Source organism: Crocuta crocuta, unplaced genomic scaffold (assembly GCF_008692635.1).
Source record: "Crocuta crocuta isolate KB4526 unplaced genomic scaffold, BGI_CrCroc_1.0 scaffold431, whole genome shotgun sequence".
Taxonomy (NCBI): Eukaryota; Metazoa; Chordata; class Mammalia; order Carnivora; family Hyaenidae; genus Crocuta; species Crocuta crocuta.
Window position 1 is genome coordinate 3,326,227 of NW_027528859.1, and position 19,984 is coordinate 3,346,210.

Genomic DNA, 19,984 nt, shown 5'->3' on the forward strand with positions numbered 1-19,984 from the left:
AGTTGTCTGAGGAAACCGTTTAAACGTGACTTGTATGTCCTAAAGCACACACAGGTGTTTCTCTGTGGCCTGCGGTATCGGTAGCTGACAAAAGGCCCCCCCCCGAGGGTGTCATGAAACCTAACAGAGGCTACAAAGGGGAGCCAGGCGGGCACTTTCAGCGCTTGCCTCTCACAACTGTTAATTCCCACTGATCCTCCCTTAGGCTGTACGCTGGAGAACGCGCTGGCTGCTTGTGGCACTGCAAGGCCACCGTATGGCGCCAAGGGAACGGGGTTCTCGCTAGGGGAGACCCAGTGCCTTACGACAGGTGTGGTGGATGACCCTACACCTGCCCGGCTGGTGCCAAGAGTACTTGCTTGGGGTCACCTGACTCTCCGCGGTTTTAGGGAGGAGCCGCGCGGCTGCAACTGCCTCACGTGACCTGACTCGGGCGGCGTCGAGCGCGTCACGCCACGCCCCGCGCGCCGGGTCGGTCAAGGTCTGCGCCTGCGCGCCCGCTGGTTCGCAAGCTCGCCAACCTGCGGGCTGGCGGCTACCGGGCGCGGAGCTGGATGCCCGCTGCAATGGGTGAGTGCCGGAGGCTGGCGAGTGGGCAGCACAGGCCTTCCTCCCGGCCTGTGGGTTGAAGGAGTGGAAGCACGAAGGACGGTCTGAGGAGGCCGCCCGGCCCCGGCCCTCTGGCGCAGCCGCTGGGGCCCACCCCTCTCCGCGCGCCTGGTGGGTCCCGCGCGCGCCCTCCCGGGTGGGGCCCGAAGCCAAAGGAGCCGGCGGAGGCGCTGCGCGCGCGCGCGCAGGGTCGGTTCCTCGCCCACTCGGCTCCCGGCTTTCCCGCGGGTCCCCAGACTTCCCGGGGCTTCGCGGGGCGGGGGGCGCTGTTTGGCTGCTGGAGCGAGCCTTTCTGACGGAGGAGACTGCGTTCTTTCGGACGCGCCCTGGCCAGGGAGGTGCCTCCAGCTGTAAAGCGGGGAGGAGCCGGGCTTTGCTGGGCCAGGGGAGAGCGGCGCTGGCGGCGCTAGGACGCCGGAAGGGCCCCTGCCTTTCGGGGTCTGGGATTCCGGGCCGCCGGAGCCTGTTGACTGTCGGAGACGGAAGGGCCTTCGGTGATCCTGCCCAGTCCCCAGCCCTCCCCCTTATCCCGGATTGGGGATATGGACCCTCAGAGGGCGGTAAGTTCAGCCACAGGCAGTGCTTATTTTACGACTCCATGTTGCATCGTGTTGTTGTACAAGGCTTTTGCGGGGGTGGGGGGGGGCTGGCAGGCGGGCGATGTTCATTGTGAATCTCTGTACTGATTATTTAGCCCGGAGCTTAGCTAGGTGGAGCCTATCGGTGCCTCAGCTGTATTTACCCTTTGGAGGTAACCTTTATTTTGCCCCGTCAGCTATACACAGCTGGTCTTAATTCCCACCCTCTGTTTCTTTAACAGTCAGCAGTGAAACAGAAGCCCTGAAAGTATGAGCGTGATGACCTTGCGGGTTCGAGCCTCCTCTGCCCTTGCTTGCAAAGGGTTCAATAAAATTAAAAGGTGCCAGAACTGGTCAGGTTCCCTAGTGGTTTCAGAGCACAGGTTAGGCACTTTGGATCTGGAGTCACCCTTAGTGCATCTAAAGAAAAAAATCATAAGCTGTTACGCTGACTGAAGGGATTTGGTTTCTCCTTTGATAAAGTAAGCCTAGAGAATTGGATTTTTAAATTAGGGACGTTGCTTTTTGTATTGTAGCAAGATCTTGTCATGACTAGGACTGGAACCCAGACTGTTCTTGTTCTGAATGCTGACTCAGACCTGCTGACTTGTGGGAGTTCACATCCTTCGAGAATTACACTTGCCTTTCCCCCAGTTTTTGCACAAAGACCTTTGTGCTGGGATCACATCTGGGTCCTGCTTATCCATGTGGGCTGTAAATTACAGTAAGTGTTTACACTGCTGGATTCTGCAGCAGAAGTTTGACACTTGTAGTCGGCTTGAAAGTCAACTGTGCTTCCTGTTGATCAGATAGGTTAAGTGCTTTGGGTAGCAAATAGGATAACATTATGATAAATAAGTTTTACAGGAAATTGCACAGAATTATCCATGTTAAGGAACTGAAGTATAGAGATTAGTTTAAAGAAATTTGGCCATGTTTGCATGGCCAAATAGATAAACATTGTAAAATTCTAAACTCCATTGCCACAGAATACTGTGTTCGCCATCCTTGCTTGTATTGCTAAATTAAGAACAACTTCATACCATCCTGGTGTGTAGGGTGAAACTAGAGGGAAAGCTTTAGTTTTATTATTTTTCTTTTCCCATGTACATCTGTGGTTTCTTTGAGGACATCATCAGTCTCAGGAGGTTAAAGTTTAGAACGAAAGTTTTAAATCTGTGAAGTCTAGGACACTTTCATTACCTTTTTCCTTTTCCAGGTCTGCTCATTTGAGATTCTAAATGTACAGTGATGTTCTTAAAATAGTTTAAAATAGTGAAATACAGTGGTCAGTAAATGGCCAACTTCTGCGAGCCACAGTTAATAACAGTCTCCATTATTACAAAGAGCTGTGACAAACTAGATGACGTAACTGTAATTTGCAAAATTTTAAAAAGTAAATCATTCCAGGGGCACCTGGGTGGCTCAGGAGGTTAAGTGTCTGACTTCAGCTCAAGTCGTGATCTCGCAGGCTGTGGGTTCCAGCCCCTTGTAGGGCTCTGTGCTGACAGCTCAGCCGCTTTTGAATTCTGTGTCCCCTTCTTTCTCTCTGCCCCTCTCCTGCTCGCACTCTTGTCTCTCTCTCACTCGAAAATAAACAAATGTATTTTAAAAAAAAAAAAAGGCAAATCATTCTAGTAAAAATTAAAAGTGAATGTGGACAAAACTTGGTTAGTCAGGTGTACAAATAACTTGGTTTGTATTATTAAGAAACAGTAAATTGTTAAACAGCTTGTAGGTGGTGACTTTAGAATTTGAAATCTATTATTATATATATAGTATATAAATGAAATTTTTTACACTCGTACATTGTCATAATATATTATATAATCATATATGCATTAATCTGCATATTCTTGTTGATTTTATTTTGTTTAGTCCTGAGACTGAATAAGAGCAAGACATTATATGGATGTAAAAGCATTTATAGGCTAAGTTGTTTTTTAAAATGTTGGTTGATCTTAGATTGGCAAATGTAGTACTTACAAGTTTTTAAATTCACATCTGTCAGCTAAAACAGTAAGAAGTAAGGATGTAGAAGACTAAGTGATTAGAAATTATGAAACTCTGTACCCTGGCAAACTTCTTCTCAAGCATCTTTAGACTTTAAAAAAATTTTTTTTAATGTTTTAATTTATTTTTGAGAGAGAGAGACAGTATGAGCAGGGGAGGGTCAGAGAGAGAAGGAGTCACAGAATCTGAAGCAGGCTCCAGGCTCTGAGCTAGCTGTCGGCATAGAGCCCGACATGGGGCTCGAACCCACGAACTGTGAGATCATGACCTGAGCTGAGGTCAGTCGCTTAACCGACTGAGCCACCCAGGCGCCCCTAGACTTTTCTTTTTTTTTTTTTAATAAAAATGCCATTGCTGATAAATAGAAATAGATTAAAATGCCATTGGTTTCTTTAACTGCTTAAGAGCATAAAATATACAAGGCAGAAAGTATGTTTTAAACAAATTAAAAGGCTGTGGGTTGTTTGCTTTTTTTCTTTTCAGTTCTCTCCAAGTCATATAAGTACCTACAAAAATAATGCATGATGGAAAGCTGTCATATACAAGAAGTTGTGTCTTGAATTCAGGGAAACCGCTATTGAAATGGGAATTAGCATAATAAAGTCATCAACAGGTTAATAGTTTTAAAAATTGAGTCTTTGGGGCACCTGGCTGGCTCAATGAGTGGAGCATGAGACTCTTGATCTCAGGGTTATGGGTTCTAGCCCCACATTGGGTGTAGAGATTACTTTAAAAAAATAAAATAAAATCTTAAAAAAAGTTGATTCTTCAAATGCTGCATGGCACGATGCTATACTAAAGATTGATGTACTGCTACATAGGAAGGACAAAGTCTGGAAGGAGGAAGTCTGTATGGCTTTTAGCAAACATGCTTTTCCAGAAAAGCAAATCGAAACAATGCAGTCATCAGATCAAGGAGGCTATAGTTAGATATCAGAGCTATGGCTAGATATGCTAGAAGATCCTATTTCTCCAGAATGTACCAAAACAGGGACTTTTAAAAAACATTTCTTTATCCATTTTAAGTTCTATGTTTCTTTCCCCTTCCCCTGCATTTCAGCATGATCTAGCAGAAAGATGGATGCCAGTGGCTATTTTATTTTTCTTTCTGTGGCAAGATTGTCATGGAGCCTGGATATTTCAGGTTTGTATGTATCTCTTACCTTTGCCCTGCTGTGGTCAAAAAACTTAGTAATGGACTTCATATAGTCAGCTTGCCACCACTGCTGCTTTGTTCTCCCACCAATGAAGGTCAGCTTCAAGGGGTATTTATCATCGAATCTTTTGTGACTGGAGGACAGTTGCCAGATAGTGAGATCTATCCTTGTCTTTACTGTGGGCCACAAGAAAGATGCTCTTCTCCTGAGCATAAATACAGGATATCAGATGCCACAGAGCTGAAACAGGCTTGGATTCTGGAGCTGGGTGTGTATAATCCCAAATCAAAGCCACTATGTTGAAGAAACAGGACGTGATGCAGATGAGGCAGCCATCAATTAGACCAAAATCCTCCACAGAGAATCTTAAAAAGTAATATTAGAAAGTTGTGCTCAAAGGAAAATGTGTCGCCTTAAACACCCAGATTATGAAACGAAGAAATAAAAATAAGCATCTAACTTGAGAGATTAGAATACAGTAAACCTAGACCAAACAAGAGAAAAGAGATAAAGAGGAGAAACATTTGAAACCTGAAAAATAGTAAAACTGGTACATCTAAGAGCTTGTTTCTTGCTGGGATGGGATGAATGTAAATTTGACAAACTGCATGCCCCGGTCAAGACTAGAAATATGTTTTAAAAACAGCAAGTACTAGTGGCACCTGGGTGGCTCAGTTGGTAAAGCGTCTGACTTTGGCTCAGGTCATCTCTTTCATAGAGAGACGTCATCATCTCTATGAGTTTGAGCCCCACATTGGGCTCTGTGCTGACAGCTCAGAGCCTGCAGCCTGCCTTGGACTCTGTGTCTCCCTCTGTCTCTGCCCCTCCACTGATCATGCTGTCTCTCTCTCAAAAATAAATAAACAGTAAACAAAAAATTTAAAAACAAAACAGTAAGTACTATATAAGATGATCTAAATAAACCAGAATTTTTTTTTAAAGGGAATCCAGTTACCAAAATTGACTCCAGAAGAAAGAACCTAACAGACCAGTAACAATGGAAGAAATTTGAGAAAGTTACCAAAAAGCTACCATCCCCCAAAACACCAAGCCCAGATGATGTTACAGGTGAATTCCTTTAACTTTGAAGGAAAAGGTAATTTTGATAAGATTTAAATTGTTCACCAGCATAAAGAAGGAAAAGTGACAGATTCTTTTTACAAAGCCAGTGGAACACTGACACCTGAACTTGGCATGAAGATGGCACTAAAATTGGAAACTTGGTATGTTCTAGTGATGTGAAATTTTAAAATATTAGTGGATGGTATCTAGTGATACATTTAAAGTATTTCATCATGTCCAAGGAGGATTCATTCCTATATTAGAAGGGCAAGTAATTAACAAGAAATATACTAACATTTACACCAAATAAATCCATCAAAGAAGAACAGTAATAATAGTTTATCCATGTTGAATCCCTCTGGTGCTCTAGACTACTCTCCTGGATACTTTACATGCAGTAACTTAATTAATTGAGCCAACCTATAAGGTAGGTAACATCCTTATTTTATAAATGAGGAAGTTAAGTCATAGAGACATTGAGGAACTTGCCGAAGGTCACACAGTAGGTATGTGGTTGAGCCAGGATTTGAACCCAGGCAGTTAGCTGCAGCTCTTAAATGTTATACTGGCTATGTCTCTAGTATTCATATGATCATCTCAGTAGCTCCCAAAGTTCCTGATTTAGTGGTGTTGGGAGGGGTTGAGGGTGGTTGAATTTCAGTAAAACAGGAATAAATATATTCCTTTCCCATGTTTGAAAACCCTCTAAGCCCTTACCAGTTGATCATTAGTACCAGAAAAGTGGAATCCAGTTTTAATGGGAAACAATTTCCTAGTAAATAGTGGGGTAAAGGGGCTTATATAATTAAAGATCTACTAATTCTTAGGATGAATACAGGATGAAGTTTTGGGGTTTTTAATGTAATTTATCTGATGAAATGTGATAGTTGTTGGAAAGACCTGCTTCACTCATGTTTGCAGCACAATCCTAAAGGTGGTTGGGGAAAGAAGACAGAGGTTACTTGAGTGGGTACAGGTTTTATAGGGGCTAGTTGGATCAGTAAACATTTTTGTGTCATGGTGATCTGTTTCCCTGTAAACTGTTAGGACTTGGATTATGAATACTCTGATGACAACTTCTTGTGTCTCACACGAAAAACTAGTGTCGTGTTTAACATTAATTCCTAGCAAAGTTCCCAGAAATGTCAAGAAAAATATAAAGAGGGGGTGCCTGGGTGGCTCAGCTGCTTTAGCATCCAACTCTTGATTTTGGCTCAGGTCATGATCTCACAGTTCATGAGATAGACCTCTGCATTGGGCTCTGCACTGGCAGCACAGAACCGGCTTGGAATATTCCCTCTCCCCCCCACTCCTCCTTACCCCCTCACTTTCTCTCAAATGAACATTAAAAAAATATATGGGGCGCCTGGGTGTCTCCATAGGTTAAGTGTCCGACTTCGGCTCAGGTCATAATCTCCTGGTTCTCAAGTCGAAGACCCATGTCGGGGCTCTTTGCTGACAGCTCGGAGTCTGGAGCCTTCTTCAGGTTCTGTGTCTCCCTCTCTTTCTCTGCCCCTCCCCTGCTCACGCTTTGTCTGTCTCTCTCAAAAATAAACATTAAAAAAAAAAAAGTAAGGACATTCACTATTAACTTAATTTTGTTCAGGAAGTATTTGTGAATCTAATAAGATAGAAAAAAGTCACATAGAGGAGAAATAAAAATAATTTGTGGTATTTTATATAGTGGAAGCTGAATCAAATCCAGTCCAAAAAACTGAGAATTTGCAAGAGGATTCTGTAAATTGGCTGGTTCTGACCTTAATACACAAGAATTGGTAGCTTTTTCGTATGCAGACAAAAAGCAGTCTGAAAATTAATTGGAAGGAATCAGCCCATTCATAATAGCAACCAAAAAGATAAACTAGACCTCAAAAATATTCAGTATCTGTATAAAAAAGTGTAAATGCTAATAAGGTTTGTAAAAAGACACAAGTAAATAGGAAGACCTCATATTCCTGTAAAGTATAGTTTAATTTTGAAAAAGTGACAGTTCTTTAATCTGTAAAGTCACTTTCTCTGTAAAATACCAACAAGATTTTTGAGAGGAATGTGACAGAAACACTAAAGTTTACCAGGAAAAGCGTGAGAGCCAGGAAACTGAGAATTCTGAGAAGGGTATGAGGAAGCCCTACCAGATGGTGACACATGTCCTGCCACCACTGTGGGTCACAGCAGGTTGGCACTAAAGAAGTGCTGGGCTGCTCCCGGGGCAGAGGTAGTGTGGCGGGAATGTGCACATGCCTGTGGGCATTTAGTTTCTGCTCCCCAGTCACTTCCAGAGGTATCTCTTCTCTGCCTCGAGCCTTACTCTGCCGTTCCACAGGTCACAGGATGGATGATAAAGCCAGGAGAGGGAAGCAGCGCATGGGTTACTCGTTCATAATTTTAGAGTAATGATGGCCTTCTGAGGGTATTACAAAGCCTAGAAGCCAAGATGAATAGATTTAATACCCAACTTGAGAATTTCAGTACCACAGAAATGATAAAGCAGAGAAAGTATTTGCCACAATTTGGTAAATATAACTAGGATTGATTTTTTTTTTTAATATATAAAGATTTTACAAATCAGAAAAATTTTTGTGTACAGGAAAATGGATAACATGAAAATTTAGAGTAAAAGAAATCCAAATGGTCAAAAATGAAAAATGCTATATTTTAATCAGAAACTTTAAATGACAGGTGCCTGGGTGGCTCAGTTGGTTAAGCATCCAACTTTGGCTCAGGTCATGGTCTCACGGTTTGTGAGTTCGAGCCTCACATCAAGCTCCCTGCTGTCAGCACAGGGCCCTCTTTGGATCCTCTGTTTCCCTCTCTCTCTGCCCCTTGCCTGCTCATGCACTTTCTTTTCTCTCTCTCCCAAAAATAAATAAAACATTAAAAAACTTTTAAATGACAAAATGAGATTTTTTTTTTTTTACCCAGCACATAGGCAGAAATTACAATTTAATACCTGCTGCTGGAAATGGTATCAGAACTGGTACTGGCATACACATAATTTAAAGTGTAAATCATAATTTTTCTAGGGGCAATTTGGAGTAGCTGTCAAATTGAATTTGAGCCAGCAATCCCATTGTAAACATTTACCCTACAGATAAACTTGTAAGAGTTCACCCAAGCAGGGGGTATGTCCAAGGCTGCCCAATGCATCATTCTTTAAAAAAAGAAAAGAAAAAAAGAAACCAAACCTAAACAAAAACCAGGGACTAAAATAGGAGATAGAATAAATGATGTGTAATACCTCCAAATGATAGAATACTGTACAATCATTCAAAATACTGGGGTATCTCTGTACTGTTGTTAGAAGATTCTAGAACGCATTGTGAGTATCACTAGTGGCAGGCTGACTGGTAAAGAGGCCCTCGCCTGAGTCAGACAAGACCTAAAGAGCCCTGAGCTAGGGCAGTGAGCCTGGAGCATGGATATGTCAATTTATTTAATTGACTTACAACTTTTTCTCTTAAAAAAATAAATATCCTTTTTTAAATGCTTAATTTCTAATGTGTACTTTTTTCCTAAAAAATTAATACGTGTTTCTTTTGTGAATTTTCATTTAAATGATTCATTTGTTTTATTGGATCTACAAGCAGCCCAACTCCAAGGAACCCAGCCCCTCTCAGTTGAGCATACAGGTGACTTCATAATTTAACTGTTTTATTACCTGCCAAAATTAGAAATATTCCTCTCTGAGCCAGGCTGTACCCTGACTACGTTGCAGTGGAACACATTTTCCTGCAGCGTTGAACCGATTGACCGTAGTGCTTAGCAGCGTTCACATGCGTTTCTGCTGCTTCCAGCGCCCCACCTGAGGGGGTAGTGTGGCTCCCCCGCTTGTGGGTGGACCGTGACGGTTGCGCCCCTGGCACTGTCAAGGAGGAGATTTTAATGGCAAGAAAAGTTTCCTGACCGCTTTTAGGACCTTCCTTAAGGGCAGAGTTTGGGCCTGCAGTGGTGTCTAGTCACCGTTTTTCTCGGCCGAGGGCAAGTTTATCTTTTCTAATAGAAACATGGAGCAGGCCAACTGGAACTCCAAAACAAAGAGACTTTAGGCCAAAGGTTGACTGTTACATATTCTTTTTAGTGTAGTCTGTCTTGTGGGGAGAGGACACACAGACCCTGGCAGCGAAGAAAAATAGCTTGTTTCCGTTTGCTTCACATGAGAAAGGGAAAAATAGTACTCCGTGTCAGAGGGTCTTGAGATCTTCCTGAGGGTCTCTCATAACACAGGTCCAAGCCTGTAAGCCCGCTTCCCCTTCCTCTGCCACCCACCCATCTTCCATCCACACGGTGATCTAGCAGAACATCCTCGAATAATTTCTCCAGAATGTGATGCTGCTGCTCCTTTGACACAGGACCTACACCTTAGTCTGTGCTGCTTTCTTTTGCTGAATGTGCTTCACCCTATTTGCCCACATTTCCTGTCCTGCCCTGTCAGACCAGTAGTTAATGACCCCTTCCTCTGTTGGGCCTTTATATACCTTGTGCATATTTCTGTGCTTGACATTCATCACACTGCAGTCTAATGGTCTGCATGTCTTACCTGTCCTGGGGCCAGGGTTCTACCTATCTTTAGTCTCTGACATGTAGGGCAGTACCAGGAACATGGAAGGAGTTGAATAAGTTGGTTGAATTTAATTTTCTTAGTATGCTAAGAGGCCAATTTAAAATCAGGCAAAGAAAAACTTCCCAAAGAAAGTCATCTTGACAATGTTCTCCTAGAAGTCCGAATGAAACAAAATACATTCTTATTAAAAATGTAGGGAGGAGGCCACTGGGAAGGCTGACATTTGTTTACTAGACCCTAAGTGCATTGCTCACAGTGCCCCCAGCATTGGGGTTAAGACTCTTTAGTTGACATTCACTTGGATTGTGCATGGTGGATGACACTGGCCTCAGTTTAAGTGTGGAAACTGAGCCTCAGAGAGATACTGTAATTTGCTTACTTTGAAACTTTGTCTCCTTGGTCTGTCACTGTTGGCCTTTTGTTACTCTGATTAGAGCTTTATTATTGTCATCTCATCTTTTGAAAACCGTTGAATAGATTGACACAAATTTAACTTGAAAAATATAGCAAAGAGGGGCGCCTGCGTGGCTCAGTTGGTTAGGTGTCTGACTTCGGCTCAGGTGGTGATCTCACGGTTCATGGGTTCAAGCCCCCTTGTTGGACTCTGTGCTGACAGTTCAGAGTCTGGAGCCTGCTTTGGATTTTCTGACTTCCTGTCTTTCTGCCCCTCATCCACTTGCACTGTTTTTCTCTCTCAAGAATGAATAAACATTAAAAAAAAAAAAAAAGAGAGACCTAAATGGTTTATCTAGCCAGTTTTTAAAAATTTATTTACCATTAAAATCCTTACATGTAGTATTTTTATGTGTGTGGTAAAAAAACACATTATGAAATTTACCATCCTAACCAATTTTAAGTGTACAGTTCAATAATGTTAAGTATTTTTATACTGTTAAAGAGCAAATCTCCAGAACTTTATTGTCTTCCACAACTGAACCTATACCCATTAAGTAGTAACTCCCTGTTCCCCCTTCCCCAAGCCCCTGTTGACCAACATTCAATTTTCTGTCTCTCTGAATTTCGACTACTTCTTTTAGGTGAAATCCTATAGTAATTGTCCTTTTCTGACTTTTTTTCCCAGTTAATATGTGGTAGCATGTGACAGGATTTCCTTCCATTTTAAGGCCACGTAGCGTTCCATTATATATATGCACCACATCTTGTTTACCATTCATCCGTCAGTGGATGTTGTGCTGCTTCCTCCTCTCGGCTGTTGTGAATAGCACTGCTGTGGGTGTGCGCACACCTCTCGGAACCTGCTTTCACTTCTTCGGGATTCATACCTAGAAGTGGGACTGCTGACTCCTGTGTTCTATTTTTACTTTTTTGAAGTTCTGCCCATGCTGTTTTCGTGGCTGCAGCATATTACATTCCCACCAACAGTGCATGGGGGTTCACATCTCTACCAACACTTGTTATTTTCTGGTGTTTTTTGAACAGTAACCATCCTAATGGGTGAAGTGATCTCATTGCTTTGATTTGCATTTCTCTGCTGATTTCGATGTTGAGCATCTTTTCCTATGCCTGCTGGCACCTGAGGATGTTCTACAGTTTTGTAGGTCTCTCATGTCTGGCTTAGAAGATGGATGGAGTCTCCTATCTTGTTTTATATCTCCTTTGGAGAAATGGCTGTTCAAGTCCTTTGCTCATTTTTTAATTGAGTTATTGTTGAGTAATTTCATAAGTGTGATTTCATACTGTTGAGGAATCAAAATCAATTTAAAAGTATTTTGCCTTTGGAAGTGCCTGGCTGGCTCAGTTGGTGGAACATGCAACTCTTGATCTTGGGGTTGTGAGTTTGAGCCCCGGGTTGGGTACAGAGATCACTTAAAAAAAATAAAATCTTAAAAATTTTAGCCTGTTAATCTAAAATATAATAAAATTGCCATATAGTCCCCCAGTCAAGATTATTTCTGGGCTGTAGGATTGTTCTGGATGATCCAAATATTCGAATCCTTTTGGGAAAATCAAACTTAGATGACTGGCAAGGCACGGTGGTCTTACCATTTTAAGGAAGCAGGTGTGTTCTTGAGGGAGGGCCTTACCTTAGTTTTACTTAGTGGGCTAAGCCTGTATATTTAGGCTTCACATCTGCAGCAGTCTGATAGAGCCACTTTTTGTCCAGGGCAGCCTCCCAGAGTCCTTGTCATCCTGTGGTATGATAGCAGGCACATGAGCTCTGGAGTCAGACTTATGACACCAGCTCTACCAGTTACTTTCTGCACCTCAGACAAAAGAGAATATTGGTTATTTCATTGGTAAAACTGGGAAAGTAATGTTTACTTGCTGCAATTGTTTTGAGAATTAAATACATGAAAATGCAGTGTATAGTACATACCTGTGGGCCATCCATGACCCTGTTCTTCCAGCCTCTACCTCCCAAAGTGCATGCTCAGTGTCCCTTATCTAGAGCACCTTTTTATCATACAAGGTATTTATGCTATGATGTCTTTATTTTCCTTGGCAGTCTCTTGTTACATTGTGAGCTCCTTGCTTTTGTTTTCATTTGTTTGGTTATGTTTTTGTTTAAGTTAGGCTCTATGCCCACTGTGGGGCTTGAACTCACCACACTGAGATCCAGAGTTAGATGCTCTACTGACTGAGCCAGGCAGGCACCCCATGAGTTCCTTGCTTTTGCATCTCTAGCAATTTGTACAGGGCTTAGTTCAGATTAGACACTAATTAAAGTGTTAGTGAACAGAAAGAATGAATGCATGCTTTGCTATTTTATTTCTCCGCGAAGGACTTTGAATGTTTTCAGAGGGATAATGGTATATTCCCTTATGTAGTTGATAGCACATATGAACTAGTCCAGGAGTTCTCAAACTTTCTGGTGTCTCAGGACCCTTTTATGCTTAAAAAGTATTGTGGGCCCTAAAGAGTGCTTATTTATGTAGATTAGTACTTACGGTCTTAGAAACAAAAAGAAAATTTTTAAATATTCACTTTAAAATATCAATGATAAACCCATTGCACATTAATATGGACAACACGTTTTCGTGAAAAAATAACAATTTTTCAAAAAAAGTTAATGAGAAGAGTGTTTGACAGTTTTGTAGGTCTGTGTAAAAGGGCATAAAAGGTAGGTGGAGTCTTCTCTCTGCATCTGCTTTGCGTCTGTTGGGAGAAGTTCTGGTTGAAGTATAAGCAGAAAATCCCACTTCCCACAGATACGTGGCTGGAAAAGGAAGGACCTCCTGGACTCCTGCAAGAGTCTGTGGGACCTCCAGGGGCCCTTGGCAAGTACTGGACCAGCTACTCATCTGGCCTAAAAGGAGGGAAATGTAGTAGTGTTCAAGAAGTTAGAGAAAGGGTTATGGAAAAGTTCCACGTTTTTAGCCCTATGTATAATGGTTTACCTATTGTCATTTTGTTATTTGTAGGTTAAAAATATCCTTCATGAAGAAGAAAGATCTTAAGCAACATGGTGGATTCAGAAGCTCATGAAAAGAGGCCGCCCATCCTGCCATCTTCCAAACAAGACCTGTCACCTCATATTGCAAATGTGGGTGAAATGAAGCATTATCTGTGCGGCTGCTGTGCAGCTTTCAACAATGTAGCAATCACATTTCCCATTCAGAAGGTGCTCTTTCGGCAGCAGCTGTACGGAATCAAAACCCGGGATGCAGTGCTTCAGCTGAGGAGGGATGGCTTTCGAAACTTGTACCGCGGCATCCTTCCCCCACTGATGCAGAAGACCACCACGCTGGCGCTTATGTTCGGTCTGTATGAGGACTTATCCTGCCTTCTCCGGAAGCATGTCAGTCCCCCTGAGTTTGCAACTCGTAGCGTGGCAGCGGTACTTGCAGGGACAACAGAAGCAATTTTCACTCCATTGGAAAGAGTTCAGACATTGCTTCAAGACCACAGGCATCATGACAAATTTACAAACACTTACCAGGCTTTCAAGGCACTCAGATGCCATGGAATAAGAGAATATTATCGAGGCTTGGTACCTGTTCTTTTCCGTAATGGATTCAGCAATGTCCTTTTCTTTGGCCTTCGTGGCCCCATTAAGGAGCATCTGCCTACCGCAACCACCCACAGTGCTCATTTGGTCAATGATTTTATCTGCGGTGGTCTGTTGGGTGCCATGTTGGGAATCTTGTTTTTTCCAGTTAATGTTGTAAAAACTCGCATGCAGTCTCAGATTGGTGGGGAGTTTCAGTCTTCTCCCAAGGTGTTCCAAAAAATCTGGCTAGAACGGGACAGGAAGCTGACAAACCTTTTCAGAGGTGCTCACCTGAATTACCATCGGTCTCTCCTCTCTTGGGGTATAATCAATGCGACTTATGAGTTCTTGTTAAAGATTATATGAAAGAAACTGTCAGTTAAGTGCCATTTATTAACTGAATAGACCTAAGAAGAATGCAATTTGGCCTTGTTCCTAATTGGCCAAATACAGGTTGGTGTCACAAGTTCAGGGCGTAATGAATTATGGGCAGAGCTGTTCTCTTTCAGCAGCAACAAATTCAGAATAAAAGGTTCTAATAGGAAAATTTAAGGGGTTTTTGATTTTGTTTTGTAATCATTATCTAAGAACTTTAGGCTAGTTGCCTGGTTAATAGCTGTCTGTCTGATGGCTTTTGACAAGGAAAGCTAATAGCCAAGATAATGGTTCATTTCCCCAAAAGTCTTTAAACCTTCTGTATTGAAACATCAGTGGCCATAACCAGCCAGAGAAAAGGCTCTTCTTAGAGCCCTGTGAATTCTCAGGCTTCCTTCTCTTACTCCATTTCTTGCTTCTCTGCTTTTAGGAGGAGCTGCAAAGGGTGGTCTTTGTTAAACATAAGCATAAACATGGTAGGACAGAGAGGAGCAAAACAGCTTATGAGGTGTAGGCTTTTCATGATCCATGGCTTGTGTTAGTTTTGAAACTAAGTACCTGTTGGGATAGTCATCATCCATACTGTTCAGGTGTGGTAGGGCAGACCCAGGTAGCTGGTGAAAGCTCCCATTTTGCTTTCTGAGTTGGAAAGTGTTATGTTTAGTTCTGAATGTGACCTTAAATCCTTTGAATGCCTTTATGTTAATTTCACTTACTTCATTGCCAAAAGATGGGGAGACTTAGTTTCGTTACAGACGTTTCATCTTGTGAAGAAGTTTCACATTAATTGCATATGGATCAAACTCTGGCTAGTTCAGTTCTTTGATTAATTGTTGCCAACTTAGTGAAGAGCTTTGGGAGTTTGCAGAGTGTTTTCACTTTGAGTCCTAGTTTCACATATTGAAGTATCCTGTTCTCGAAACTGTCCTTTAAAAAAAAAAAAGATAAATACTTGCATAATACTGTATTTTTGAAGTCTGTTAATGGGACTCTATAGACTTTTCCCTCCTGGTTTCTAAGTGTTAAAGAGAAAAAAAAAACCTCAGGATAGCTTTCACCCCACAGTGTTAGTTATCTTTTTTATTTAACTCTTGGAATGGAGACTTCTATTAGGATTTTTATATTTTGAGAACTCAGTTTTACATTTTATCATTAAAGCAGTTTGAGGTGATAAAATCTAAATCAAGATATTTAGAGGGTTAGTTTTAAATGCTAGAAGTTCGTAATAGCTGGATAGCATACTCATCCCTTAAATAACAGAGAAAAACTTACTTGTCAAAGGAATCAGATTTTAAAATCTTTCATCCTGATCAGTAAGGCAGAATGCCTCCTATTCACCAATTGAATAACTAATAAAACCTAAAACATCCTAGAAAAGTGGCTTATCAATCTTAAAAATTCCCGTCTGTAAATAATGTAGTTAAAATTGCTTGCCAACATCTGACACGGCAGAGTAGTTAGGTTTCTTATGACCAAGCTGTCCTCATTCTGGGTAACTGCATATGAATATGTGCATACACTGACTAAAACAAAATCCGCGTCTCCACTGATAGTTTACTCAGTTTCCGGGCAGATAGTCCAAAAGAGATGTTTACCTCTCAATGCACTGTGGCTGGTCACATGAACATCTTCCACCCATAAAGGATTGGGAAGCATTATCCAGCATTTTCCAGGCAGTAATGAGGCTCAGTAGCTTTACAACAGCCCTGTTTGAAAATACTGTGTTGGAAATGGCAGTTTACTTTGAAAACCAAGATGCAGATGTGAGGATTTCAGAACACAAGGATTTGACATCGAATAAACGTGAGTAGCATCTTTGGCTTATTGAATAGAGTCTGGCTTTGAAGCGGGTTGAGTTTTGGGACATGAATGACAGGCACTGGTGCCTGAGCACCAACGGGTCTGTGTAGGTGCTCGGCATCCACCTACATGAGGCAGCTGGGGCCACGGCCTGGGAGCCGGCTTCCTGTTTGTACACTCCAGTCAGGCCATAGATACCCACGTTCTGAAGCACTTTTGTGAAATACAAGTGAAGTGAGAATTTGAAAAGGGGATGCTTTGGTTTCTGCAGTCTCAAACTTGTGGCATTTAAAAACAATAAATATTTTTAATGATTTTAACTCATAATACATTTGGATTTCTTTGTCACTTTTGAAGACCAAACTGCAAATACATTACCAGGGATGGTTTTGTGTTGTCCTGTAGACCTTTTAAATTTGACAAAGTTCAGCAGAACTTGCTTATGGTAGCCAACAGCTTTGAACCTTAAAAGAAGTCAAAGCGTGTTATTAATAAGAGATTCTAACTATTGTTTTTTACCTTCAGTGTGAACTCATAGTAGTTTTGAAAAGGCAAACATGATTAAGTTTATCCGAAGAGCTTTAAAAGTGGCCTTTTTGTTACATAGGTGGCACAGACGGCTTATGAGCACAGGGCCCTTCTGGTCCTGCCTCCCATACTTGAGCTCTGATGCCACCAGGAATATGTGATGGATTCTGTATTTAACATGCTTAGGAGTGGTACGAGCCCTCAGGACTGCATCACAGAGTAAACACAACCTTTCTATGGTGGCAGATTTGTGTGTCTTTGTTTCATTTGTGGTTGGAGACCGTTGATGTTTTTGTCTCAATAATCAATATTCTTACCTTATGGTTGGTTATGTAATCACCTGCTGTATATTGTAAACTGTGCAATAAAACAGAATTGTGTATATAGAATCATCTTTGGAGACCTGAGCTTTCCTATTTCCTAGCTCGATGACAGTGGTAATACTCCGCTCTAGTGCTGTGCAAACACATAAGGGAATCCTGGGTGGCAGACAGGATGTGTGCAATGGGTCAGCTGATCACGCTGTGCTGGAAATGGCAGGTCAGTGCGGATAAAATTGTGTAGAGAGGAGTATGCAGGCAAAATGAAGGCGAGACAGGCCATCACATGTGAAGAAAGGGTGAGCACTCAGATCTTATTTCCTTTAAGATACTGTTTTCTCATGTGCATATAAATACATATCAAAGACTTGAAAAGGCATTGTCTTTAAATTTGAGGACTTTTCATTTTTAATACTCTTTTTTGCTTAATAGTAAGTAATTGCTTGCCTGAGTGACTCCCAAATTGTGGGGGAGTCTCCACAGGCCTCTTTTCTTAAAGTTTCATTATTAAAAGCGGTTAAGCACACAAAGCTGTTTTTGTTTGATATTTTGAGTTTTGTGACAGTTTAAATGAAATCTGTTAAATGTGTCAAAGTTAACATTCTTCTTTTGGTAATTCTGTTTGGAATAAAGTTGTTTGTTTTTTTTAAGTCCATTCAATTTGGTCTTCTGTTGTGGTTGGGTTAGGGTTACTGGCACAACTTTTTTGTGGTTCAGGCTTGTCTCTGTTGCTAACCATTTAGTGTACTGCTTTGACTAGCACCTTTACCTGTTAACTTTGTAGGTAGAACAGTCCTTCATTTATCCATCTTTGGTCAAGAAGAGTTCCAGATAACTTAGTTTTCCAGATAACTTAATTGCAAAGCATTTTTTAAAATGGTTTTTCTCAAATAAACATTTCCCTACTGAGTATAAACTTAGTAAGTTCAGCGTATCAGTGATTTCTATGGTATAGCGTGCCTTCATGTCACACGTACCCCCATGCTAAGCAGTCTGGACCTTTGTACTGAGTTTTTTATATCTACTTTTGACTTCACAGCTACTCATTTCTGTTAGGAAATTGTGAAATTATTTTAGCTGCATTGTTTACATGTTAAATTTTAAGGTCCCCTCCCCCTCGTCTCTGGGGACAGTTGAAACTGCCTGGAAAGGACCCCAAGGTAAGGGAGCAACTGCCATAATGCTTCTAAAACTCCAGTATAGGGTTGGAATTCATTATAAACGTGGATATTCTGAACTTGCGAACTGATAAAAGGAGAGTTGTGCCTGGCATCTGATGCGATGTTGTTTTAGCCTGGCCGCCAAGGCGCTGTTGTAGACCACAGAGCAAGTTTCTCAGGGTGTGGCCGGGCGCAAGCAGGGCACTCCGGATCCCTAAGAGGTGGCTGCCCAACTTTGTTTAGCATCTGAAACTTCCAGTGGGGACCTTTTTTCCAGTGAGCATATCTGATTTTGAAGTAGAAAGTTTTTTGGGGGTATTTAATCCATTTACATTTATTTTTTTATTTTGTTTTATTTTTTTAAAATAGTTTATTGTCAAGTTGGTTTCCACATAACACCCAGTGCTCATGCCCACAAGTGCCCTCCTCCATGCCCATCACTCCCCTTCCCTTCCCCGCCCCCCATCAGCCCTCAGTTTGTTCTTGGCGTTCAAGAGTCTCCCATGGTTTGCCTCCCTCCCTCTCCCCAACTATTTCCCCCCTTCTTCTCCCCCATGGTCTTCCGTTAAGTTTCTCCTAATCTTCCTATACGTGCAAACATATGGTATCTGTCCTTCTCTGCCTGACTTATTTCTCTCAGCATAACACCCTCAAGGTCCATCCATGTTGCTACACATGGCCAGATTTCATTCTTTCTCATTGCCATGTAGTATTCCATTGTATAGATGAACCACATCTTCTTGATCCATTCGTCCGTTGATGGACACTTAGGCTCTTTCCATGATTTGGCTATTGTTGAGAGTGCTGCTATGAACATTGGGGTCCATGTGCCCCTATGCATCAGCACTCCTGTATCCCTTGGGCAAATTCCTAGCAGTGCTATTGCTGGGTCATAGGGGAGTTCTATTGTTAATTTTTTGAGGAATTGCCACACTATTTTCCAGAGGGGCTGCACCTGTTTACATTCCCACCAACAGTGTAGGAGGGTGCCCGTTTCTCCACATCCTCACCAGCATCTAGAGTCCTTTTATTTGCTCATTTTAGCAAATGAGCAAATGTATTTCCCTGATGAGGAGGGATGCTGAGCATTGTTTCATGTGTCTGTTGGCCATCTGGATGTCCTCTTTGGGGAAGTGCCATGTCTTCTGTCCATTTCTTCACTGAAGTAGAAACTGAGGATAAAATGGGATTTATCTAAATTATCTCCCTTCAATCCATTCTGCTTATTGCTTTAAGAGTAATTCTTTAGATGAACGGATCCAGGCCCCCCTTGACTGCCTCCCTGTCTTCGCCAGCTAAAATGGTCCTACTCAGGGGCACCTGGCTGGCTCAGTCGGTTAAGCGGCCAACTTCAGCTCAGGTCATGATCTCACGGTTCGTGGGTTCGAGCCCCGTGTCAAATTGGAGCCTGCTTCGGATTCTGTGTCTCCCTCTCTCTCTGCCCCTCTGCCACTCATGCTCTGTTTCTCTCTGTCTCCAAAATAAACAAAAAATAAAATAAAATGGTCCTACCTAGTCCCCACCTTTTTCCACAGGAACTTTGCCCAGGCCATGTCCCCCTGCCCTGAGCACAGCACTCTTTCCTGATCGCTCAGTAACTCCTGCCGAGGACTTCAGATCTCCACTTGAGCGTCACTTCCTGAAAGAAGCTGGCTCCCACTTTCAGGACTAAGGTTCGCCTCCTCTATGTTCTTGTGCCACCACGCTCCTGTTTTTCATAGCAGTTCCTTGTTTTAACTGGACCGTGATGATTGGATGTTTCCTGCCCCTTTTGCATGGCAGCTGCGTGAGGCGGGGGCTCTGCTGTAGCTTCCCGTTTCAAGTGCCCAGCGCCTGGCACCTGGTGGAGGTCTGATGAACATTAAAGAA

At 42.2% G+C, this 19,984-nt stretch overlaps 1 protein-coding gene across 11 annotated transcripts; it reads left to right on the top strand.

Moving 5' to 3' along the window:
• Window positions 1-500: 500 nt before the first annotated feature.
• On the top strand, window positions 501-17,603 carry SLC25A51 (solute carrier family 25 member 51). 11 transcript variants are annotated; one of them, XM_077756147.1, is made up of 5 exons: window positions 507-1,169; window positions 4,261-4,344; window positions 5,300-5,425; window positions 5,523-5,580; window positions 13,364-17,603. In XM_077756147.1, exon 5 carries the CDS (start codon window positions 13,405-13,407, stop codon window positions 14,296-14,298), a length of 894 nt encoding a protein of 297 aa, XP_077612273.1. In that variant the 5' UTR covers window positions 507-1,169; window positions 4,261-4,344; window positions 5,300-5,425; window positions 5,523-5,580; window positions 13,364-13,404; the 3' UTR covers window positions 14,299-17,603. The 11 variants fall into 11 exon arrangements, with proteins under 11 accessions (XP_077612280.1, XP_077612273.1, XP_077612272.1 ...); XM_077756146.1 differs by lacking the exon at window positions 5,523-5,580 and adding an exon at window positions 9,004-9,048; XM_077756148.1 differs by lacking the exon at window positions 5,523-5,580 and adding an exon at window positions 9,007-9,048.
• Window positions 17,604-19,984: the final 2,381 nt, after the last annotated feature.

Coding starts and splice junctions, on each gene's coding strand:
- SLC25A51 (XM_077756154.1), top strand. CDS start 13,405: ATGGTGGATTCAGAAGCTCATGAAAAGAGGCCGCCCATCCTGCCATCT.